The 9400-nt window shown below is 39.4% G+C and overlaps 1 protein-coding gene across 1 annotated transcript in view; it reads left to right on the forward strand.

The window, feature by feature from the left end:
• The window catches only part of LOC107098683 (M-protein, striated muscle-like), a 54085-nt gene that overhangs the window by 43414 nt on the left and 1271 nt on the right, over window positions 1-9400 (forward strand). The window contains exons 20-31 of the mRNA XM_015396469.1: window positions 918-1062; window positions 1226-1285; window positions 1427-1494; window positions 1582-1695; window positions 1790-1877; window positions 1969-2007; window positions 3472-3577; window positions 4490-4653; window positions 6466-6502; window positions 6594-6616; window positions 7968-8023; window positions 8984-9399. Coding sequence (XP_015251955.1) covers window positions 918-1062; window positions 1226-1285; window positions 1427-1494; window positions 1582-1695; window positions 1790-1877; window positions 1969-2007; window positions 3472-3577; window positions 4490-4653; window positions 6466-6502; window positions 6594-6616; window positions 7968-8023; window positions 8984-9399 — 1316 coding nt within the window. The remainder of the gene's footprint in view (window positions 1-917; window positions 1063-1225; window positions 1286-1426; window positions 1495-1581; window positions 1696-1789; window positions 1878-1968; window positions 2008-3471; window positions 3578-4489; window positions 4654-6465; window positions 6503-6593; window positions 6617-7967; window positions 8024-8983; window position 9400) is intronic.

Raw genomic sequence — 9400 nt, forward strand, 5'->3', positions numbered from 1 at the left:
TGATTAGACGGGTAACCATGACAACAGACAACAGGAAGTGACTATTTCACCCCACTAAACTAGAGATTTTAATGCATAGATGAAAAAAATACACATATGGAGAATGTGTTTAATAGAGCAATAGCGCTACAGCTGAAAAAGAGAAGAAGATGGTAAGGGAGAAGATTGCTACTCCGCTTAATGCGCAAGTTTATATGCATTCTGGTATGGCAGGCTGTTTTAGCATTTATTAAAAGCACTCTCCTCTGTGTTGTTCCATTTGGAGATCACTAAAATAAGATTCTTCCTGGTTGAAATCACACTCCTAGTTGGAACTGTAATAATGGATTTTCTAAATTACATTTTTTGCAGAAGAAATTCAATTTCAGAAAGTAAAAGAAAAAACTATATTCATAATAATTAAGCTTAGATACCTAGAAATGTTTACAGATTTGAAGTGGCTGTTTTGACATTTATCCGCTTCCCCTCTGTTCAGTCATTGCCTGCCTTCTCAGCTCTCAAATCAGCCATTTCAGCCTGTCACCAGCAGGTTCTGCTTTCATCTGCCTCTTCCAGGCTGCTACCTGTCGGTTCTGCTTGTCACCAACTGGTTCTATTGTCAGTGAAAAGCTCAAGCTTTCTGCCAGTCAGCCTGCCTCCATTCATTACAATCTTTTTTTAGTCAAGATTTGAAACCAATGGAAATCTTTCCCAGTTTCCTTACTCATCATATCACAAGCTATTTCTATTTTGGTTATTTCAAAAGGGTTGATGAGTTGAGAGATGGTTGATTGTAATGGAACACGGTGTAGAAAACAGTTCTGAAAGGCACCATTGGAACACATAAGGGAAGCTATGCTGTGAGAAAGAAACTGGGATTATTGTGACTTTTGAGGCTGTTTAGTGTAAAATTGCCAATTAATGAGTTTATTTCTCAGGGTCAAAAGATCAGCCATGATGTGGCTTCAGGGGTCATCCAGATGACAGTGGATCATTTCACCCGAGCCAATGAGGGGACATACACGGTCCAGATCACTGACGGCAAGGCCAAAACCCAGAGCTCCCTGGTCCTTGTGGGAGATGGTAAGACTGTTTCAGAAATAATGAGGTGCCTGAGCAAAGCTGCTATGATAAATTTCAATGGACATATGTGGAGAAATAGGATCTGTGTCAGAATTAGACTTAATTTAATGATCATGGTTCTGAGAAATATTTGGGGTTTGTTTTTGTTTTCTGTTTTTCTTAGCATTCAAGGCTGCCCTGAAGGAGGCTGAGTTTCAGAGGAAAGAGCACATTAGGAAGCAAGGTAGAAGCACATTTAAAGGCCAAATATATTTTAAAATGAAGCTTTTTGTTGCTCCGCCTGAACTCTAACTGGATTATAGATTAATCAACATGTTATAAGTTGGCTTTCATCTGCCAGGATTATGATTTTTTTCTGTTTTAGGTCCACATTTCTCTGAGTATCTGCACTTCACTGTCTCTGAGGACTGTACAGTGATGCTCACCTGCAAGGTTACATGTTTTTAAAACAGGTATCATATCTGTCCCCAGCTTAACTGGACTGTAGCGATTAAGCTTTTTTCTCTGGTGTGATTTTAGGTGGCTAATGTGAAAAAGGACACAACTTTCCACTGGTACAAAGAAGATGATGAGATTGTCCCAGAGACTCCCCCCAATGTCATGTCTGGAGCCGTCTCCCTTCCTCTGCCTTTGGTACAAACATTCATCTGATGTGTAATTAATTAAAGAATTGCTGTTAAATTTGTTTAAAAAAAGGTTTTAAAAACGACCCAACCTGTTTTTAAAGTTCTCCAGAAAGGATCAGGGTGTCTATAAGGCTGTGCTGAGTGATGACAAAGGAAAGGACACTTCTGTTTATGACATTTCAGGCCAAGGTACTCGAGACGTAAACACTCAGTCACATTTATTTTACTTGAACAGAAATCCTAATGTGCTGATTACGTTTTTTCCCTCTTTGGTTTTCAGTGTTTGATGACATCATCAATGCAATTGCTCGCAATGCTGGTAGGTTCCAATCGGCTGAGTTTGTTTGTGCCTTGCAATTTTTGAAGCCGATATTTTGTTTCCCCCTCTCACTTACACAATTAAGATGACAAAAATATGACCAATGGTACACAAGTTAAAGGAAACAGCGGTGGCCTAGTGGTTAGGGCATTGCACTTGGGTTCCAGAGGTACTGAGTTCAAGCCCCACTCCCTGATTGCCACTCTGGGTCCCTGAGCAAGACCCTTAACCCCACACTGCTCCCCAGGTGCCGCACAATGGCAGCCCACTGCTCCCCAAAGTGATGGGTTAAATGCAGAGATTTTACTTTTTTGCTTTTTCCTTGTGACAGTGTAATGACAATAAAATTTAATTCTATTCTACTCTCAACGTAACACAGAGACCCTTTCAGTCGTTGTTTCATTCAGTGTTTGCTGAATAATCAGTGTTTTGCGGCTCACAGAGCTGTGAGACAGAACTAGGGCCCACAGCATCACAGGCCCTCCACCATACTTCACAGAGGTTATGTGGTGATTTTGCATTATCTTTCTCCAAACCCAACTTATATCTTTGCTTGTGGAATGCTCGAAGTCGGTATTTTCTGATTAGAATAGAAAAGAATCTAACAACAGAATAAACCTCTTCATCCTTTGCAGCTTCCGCTAATTAGAGTATAGATTTTTTAAGTCTGATACCAATTATTTTGATACCAATCTTACCGAATTTCTAAAAATGTGTTGCGAATATCTTTGGAGGAATTCTTGAAGCATATGTTTTGTTTTCTTCCCTCATTTACATGATTAAAATGACGCAAATATAACAAATGTTACGCAACTTAAAGAAAACATTAACGATGGAAAACATGGAGGGAACAGCAATCATGTGCTTCATGTGATTTTAAGTTGTTGTCAGATTTTAATACACAAAAACAATAGTATTAGCCAAAAATATTGTCTCACTGATGTATTGGTCCACTTCTAAACCGAAATTAATAGATTTCAGGTCATAAATTAATACCAAACATGTTTTTATAGAAGTGGTGGTGATATAAATATGGCTCCTTTTCCACTCTAGTATCTAAAATAATAACCTCCTATCAATGCACCAATAAGAAGAGAGTATATAGAAACTTTTATAAACCTTAAAAATCTTCAGTCTTATTTATTCTTACTGCTAATTCCCAAATAATTGAACTTGATTTGTTTAAAGAAACACATCAACCCACCTCCATTAAAAAAAAAAAACTTTGCACCTTTCTAAATGCTCGACTTTGATAAAGTAACACAAGATGCATTACTTTACATTTTTACTTGCTGTGCAGCCTTTGGATAAACTCTCTGAGTTTATATGCAGTAGCCGACAAGAAACCAACTGTTTAGAAACTTGTACATAACCAGAGCAACAGGAACCATTTTTAAAGCAGAAATAAACTTTGAATCTTTTCCCTGATTCATAAAGAGATGTTTTTTTTATTTTTTAATTTAGGTGCGTCAGCCTCTGAGCTGGTCTTGCAGTGTACTCCAGAGGGCATCAGGCTGCAGTGCTACATGAACTACTACACAGAGGAGATGAAGACTGTCTGGAAGCACAAGTAATACATTTATATATTACACAAAAAATTTAAAGATATGTAATTTTTCTTGAAATGTTTGTATTTTCCATTGATTTGAGCAGGTATGACATTTTTTCAACGGAATGAGATGATTTATATATATATGAGATGATATATATAATATATATATAATATTTTATATATATATATATATATATATATATATATATATATATATATATATATATTTTTCTTATTTTTTTTTTTTATTATATATGAAATGCACTTTGAATTTAGATAAGGGATTTAAAAAAAAAAGCGTTTTTTAGGGGAAAATATGTAGATCATCAGATTTAACAGCTAAAATAAAGGGAATGTAGGCTACACTTATTTTCTGAGATCTTTGCTGATGTTTAGATCATTTTTTGCTGAATAAATAGCATAATGGTGCTGCTAATCAGGCCAAGTTGTTTTCTGTCTGTGGACATAGCACGGCAGAGACAAAGGGATCCCATTCAATATGCATCTCAGCATTAAGCAACATTTACATCATAAAAAAGGAACATTTGGGATTGTTTGACTCTTCAAATTGAAACTTTGGTTTAATTAATCCCAATTATTCCATTATATCTAATCTCTTACCTGAGCTTCTAATTACTTCCTCTCTTCTGATCAATACAAAGGATTTTCAGTTCTTTGTTTTCTAGGCTCTGTTGAGGCCAAAGTTTTGTTTAAGAGCAGGTTTCACTGATCATTTAATCTATGCTAATTAAAAGTGTAATTCAAGTGTTCTGGTTCTCATTGTTTAGGATTTCTTTACTTCTTTCCAGGGAAATGTTGTGTTTCAGGGTAAAAAGATGTTGAGTTTCCGACTCTTCGTCTCATTTGAACAACTTGTGTTAGAAATAGCTCATTTGCTAGTGTATGCTGGTGATGTGTGTGAAACTGCAGGGACAGTAAGATCGCATCCTCTGAGAAGATGAGGATTGGCGGCACTGCAGAGATGGCCTGGATGCAGATTTGCGATCCATCCGATAAGGAGAAGGGTCACTACGCCATTGAGATCTCAGATGGGGTAACAACCCACACCCGGACCTTTGACCTCTCTGGACAAGGTATGAAACCAGGGCTGCCTGTGCAGCTGTATGGTGGATAAACATTATATAACCAGAGCTGAACCGCCTGCTGTATCACAAGATGTTATTTCTTATTTTTATTAATTCCTCAAGATTATTTAAAAACGAGTAACATGGGGGGACCAAAAATTTTTGATGTCTCACCATCTATTAACTTATTTTTAAATAAATTTGTTTAATAAATAAAGTCAGGAAAATATGTCAATCCTGTCTCAGAAATAGGTTGTAGTTTTCACTTTTATTTGCATTTTCTCTTTGTCATGATTTTCTTAAGGGATCTGACCCAAATGCAGTAAACCACTCAGAGAGACCAGGGTAAAAGTTTAACAGGTTTATTGAGGAGATGAACGGGGTTGGATTCAGGAAAGTCAGTGTCCTGGTGAACCGGAGCTGGAAGTGGGAAGTATCAGAGGTTAGTTCAGGGTCCGTGGGAACTTTGAACGATGACTTTGGAGAAACAGAGCAAACGGGACTCACGTTAGTGGAGAAAACATCCTTCCCAGGATCCAGTCTTGTGTGGGTTAACCAGAGGGAGGAACTTGTTGGAGAGCAGGCAGGTTTTAATTTGGTTGGTTCCTGAGGCACTATTGAGCGGACTGTCACTTGGAATCCAAGAGGTCTTGAACGGAACTTGTGGAGGTTAATCCCTCAGTCTCAGTTTGAGACTCAAACAATCCTTCCAGGGGAAGAAGGCCAAAAACATCCAGCTTGCAGGATGGCTTCCTGCCGATGGGCAAAGACAAAAAAAACAGTTAGAACTCAGAAAAACAAAGACTCAGTTAGACTCGGCTAATCTCAGCTTGGCTAGAGTACCCAAAACTGGCAAACACTCTGGCGTCGAGATAGTGACAGTCCACCGCTTCAGTAGTCCCTCAGTGATGAACCAACCAGCCGCAGGTGTGCGAGATGACCAACGAGAAGAGGGCACCACCTGGTGGTGGAGGAAGAGAAAGACACAAAAAAAACACAACCCACACAAACTGGATTCCTAACACTCTGCCTTTTTTTCTATGGCTAAACTAATTTTTTTTTTTCTGGATATGTACTTCTAAAGGTTTTCTTTTATAACATTGGGGCCAATTTAAAATTCTTCTGGGATGTTAAGGGGGGGATACTAGGATTTTGGTGGGGGGGAAAAAAGCAGGAAAAATACCAGACTATTATTTTTATTTTAAGGCAAATAAATAAACAGCAAATAAATATGTAAATAATAATAATAAGATTTTTGTAGATCTGAAGATACATTACGGCGTCAGGTGTGTAACCTCCTCCACCCACTGCAAATTACACACCTGCAGGAGCTATTTTTGATATTATTAACCCTTTATTTCTACAGGCAGACAGAAGATCTAATTTAGAAGAAATCCTTGTTAGCAAAGATGTACAAACTGATCAGATGTTGATTCCAGGACAGAAGGCTGTGTGGGAGAAATTCTAACAGCTCTGCCATTAAACAGGATTTAACTCTCCATCCCTTAAGCGACAGAGGATTCATATTTCAAACTGGGCTATGATAGTAATTAGTTAGACTGCAGTAGACCCCCTGATTAATTGATATATTTCCAAAATGCATTTCTTATTCCAGCATCTCCTGAAACAGGCAGGAGGGTGCTGTCCAAAAGCTTTCTGTGCCTCTTCTGAATGCATGTCCATGATAACAGCTGCATCCTATGCTGGCAGCTCTTGCTGTAGCTGCGGAGCTTAAACTGGTCCAGAAAGGGTTGGATTCATTGTTTCTAACTGGACTGGACCATTTCTTCTCTAATGAATGTCTTTGTTTTCCTTTGGCAGCTTACACTGATGCCTATGAGGAGTATCTGAGGCTTAAGTAAGTTGTTTTGACAACATTAAATTGTGGATGTGTATCTATACACTGAGCCATTTTTGTTCATCAAACTGTTTTTCTTTTCTGTTTTTAGGGCGGCTGCATTTGCTGAGAAGAGTAAGTAAGATCTTATGTTGACATTAGAGGTAGGTAGGGTAGCTAAAAAATTGACTCAAGAATAAAACGTAGACTTCCAAGAACCGACTCAATGAATAATTATTTAAGACAGATCAAAATGTTACATTTTGTGCAGATTCTGATCATTCTAAAGACTAGGATCAAATAAAATTTTGAGCCATCTGATGATATCGTCATGGTAACAACAGGTAAATATTCCTAACATTGTCCTTGAATTCAGGGAAATTACCTTTGGAAAGTCCTTAAAGTCATAGGGAAGCCATACTTAACCGTCAAATCATTCTGGCTTAAACATGTATATAAATTTACTCTAATATTATACAAAAATTTAGAAAATCTCTATAAAAAAAAAAAATCCTTTCTTAAAATCTGTGTTGTAGTTTTTTTCGTTATCTTCTGCAGGCCAGTTAGTTATACGTCAGCCTGTACACCTAAATTCGGCCAATCATATATCAACAGTCATCTGTCAATCAAATTTTTCGTCTTAGAATCTTGATTCATATTTCGAAGCTAATATACGCAACGGTTGAAATAAGAATCATTTCCTTTCCCATTGAGTTCCGTCCCAGTGTTCACGGGGATGGACGTCTGTGTCTTCAGCAGGCGTAGAGCCTTCTACACCAAACCAAGCTTCTGCCGCCCTGGCGTCCTCTTCCACAACATCTTCTTCCCCACTTTCCTCCTCTAAATAAAAAATGTATGACGGAGGAGACTCATCCACGACCTCCGACCCTAAACTCTCCTCCTCTTGCATGTTTCCTCTGTCCATAGCGTTCCTTGACAGTGTCGTTTCTAAGTCACCAATTTAGTGCTACTTGGTCCCAATGGAATTTCCCATTGGGAACTTAACTAGCACTAAGTTGCTAACTGGTTAGCAAGATGCTTCCAAGGAACCCGCCACAACCAAACTTGCTTGCTACCTTCCGCCACAGCAATCCCGCCCTCTTGATAATCGACCAATCACATTCATTTTATTTACACGTGTAAAGTAGGGCACCACTCGGGACAATTCGGAAATGCAACGGTTGGAACGGACGATTTCCCTTTAAAATTTCTTGAATGTGATGTTAACCTGGTTTTCTCATTTTTCCTGATTTTATTATTTTAAGCTTTAATTCATCTCAGAGGAATAGAAAACCTCCATTAAAGCTTTTTAAACATTCAGAAAAGTTTAATTTAAGATTCGAGCCTCAGCTGCAGAGAATAAATACGGCCTCCGAGATTCTTTATTCCTGTCTTCTCTGTGTAAACATCGCCGCCTTGTTAAACCCACACTGTGGGTTTATGTGAGTCACCGAGTCCTGGAATAATATCTGTGCTTTGTCCTCAGACCGTGGCAGAGTGGTTGGTGGACTCCCTGATGTGGTCACTATTATGGAAGAGAAGGTGAGAAGCTTCCAGTCTCTGCATCAACTTTAGAGGCATGTTTGTTTTAGCGGGACGGTTACATCAGCTCTGTAGTAAGAAGGCTGAGGGTCAGAGCTCAACCGCCGCAGCAGCATTCCTGAGGAGCCGAGGCTGGAACGAGACACAAGATAACTGGGGCTGTAGGCTGCTGCAGCTCCTGTGAAACAAAAGATCAGTTGAAGTCTTCAGAAGCCTTTTTAAAAACATATTTATTCTATAATTAATACAGATTATATATATATATTTTTTATAAAATTTATAAAATCCCTTAGGGGGCAGGATTCACTAAATCCACGATCTAACCCTCATCAGTAGCAAATTTGGCGTAAAAATTATGTGATAACATTCCTCAATTGACTCAAATGGTTTGAAAGGTCAATAAGGAACTTTTGTTTTCATTATTCCTGACAGCAAGACAAAGACATTCCTTTTGCGTCTGGTAAAGATGTTCTGCCGCAGAACGGCCCTAAACCTGATTCTTTTTTTTTTTTTTTTTGTAAAGAGAGGCCCTTGTTTTCCTGTGAAGTGTCACTGTAACAGCCTAACGACTGCAAAGCTAAGAGAGAAAAGCAGGAAACACCGACCTTAGTCACCTTCCATTGTGACTTCCTGGTGTTTCTGAGAGTAATGACAAAAAACATGGATTCAGTTCAGATAAATTCTTTTTGTTTTGCCAACAGAAATATTTATTTTTTCATCTACTAAAAATAAAGCCAGCCACAAAATTCCAGAGAGGAAATTAAAAACGAACTTAATCTGTAGTTTAACAGCCAGTTTAACCAAACATTTCCTCTGATGCGGATCGCTGCTATGCTGGACATTTGACCACAACCACTAAAGGCAGTGTGATAGATTCCTTAGAGGGGAGAGTTTTAGTTGATTCACATGTGAGTTATTTTTCTGTGTCTGTGTTTAAACCGACTATTTCCTCTGGTCTAGTCTCTGAGCCTGACCTGCACCGTGTTCGGCGAGCCGACTCCTGAGGTCACCTGGTTCAAAAACGAGCAAGAGGTGGCATGCAATGAGCACACCCGGGTCACATTTGATGGCGGGAAGTTCGCCAGCCTGGTGATCAATAAAGTCACCCCCGACGACTCCGGCAAGTACAGCATCAACGTCCGCAACAAATACGGCGGCGAGTTCGTGGAGATCACCGTTAGCGTCTACAGGCACGGGGAACCGATCCCAGAGCCCAAACTGGGACACCCTAAAACCGCCGCGCCTGCAGCCCAGCCTGCACCGCCCAAATCCCCAGCCCCCTCCAAGACCCCTACCCCATCTAAGCCCCAGACCCCAGCTCAGTCCATGAAGAGCCCAACCCCTGCCTCCACCCCGGCATCCAAGTCCCCAACCCCC

The sequence above is a fragment of the Cyprinodon variegatus genome, unplaced genomic scaffold, assembly GCF_000732505.1.
Source record: "Cyprinodon variegatus isolate N-32 unplaced genomic scaffold, C_variegatus-1.0 Scaffold800, whole genome shotgun sequence".
NCBI classification, from domain to species: domain Eukaryota; kingdom Metazoa; phylum Chordata; class Actinopteri; order Cyprinodontiformes; family Cyprinodontidae; genus Cyprinodon; species Cyprinodon variegatus.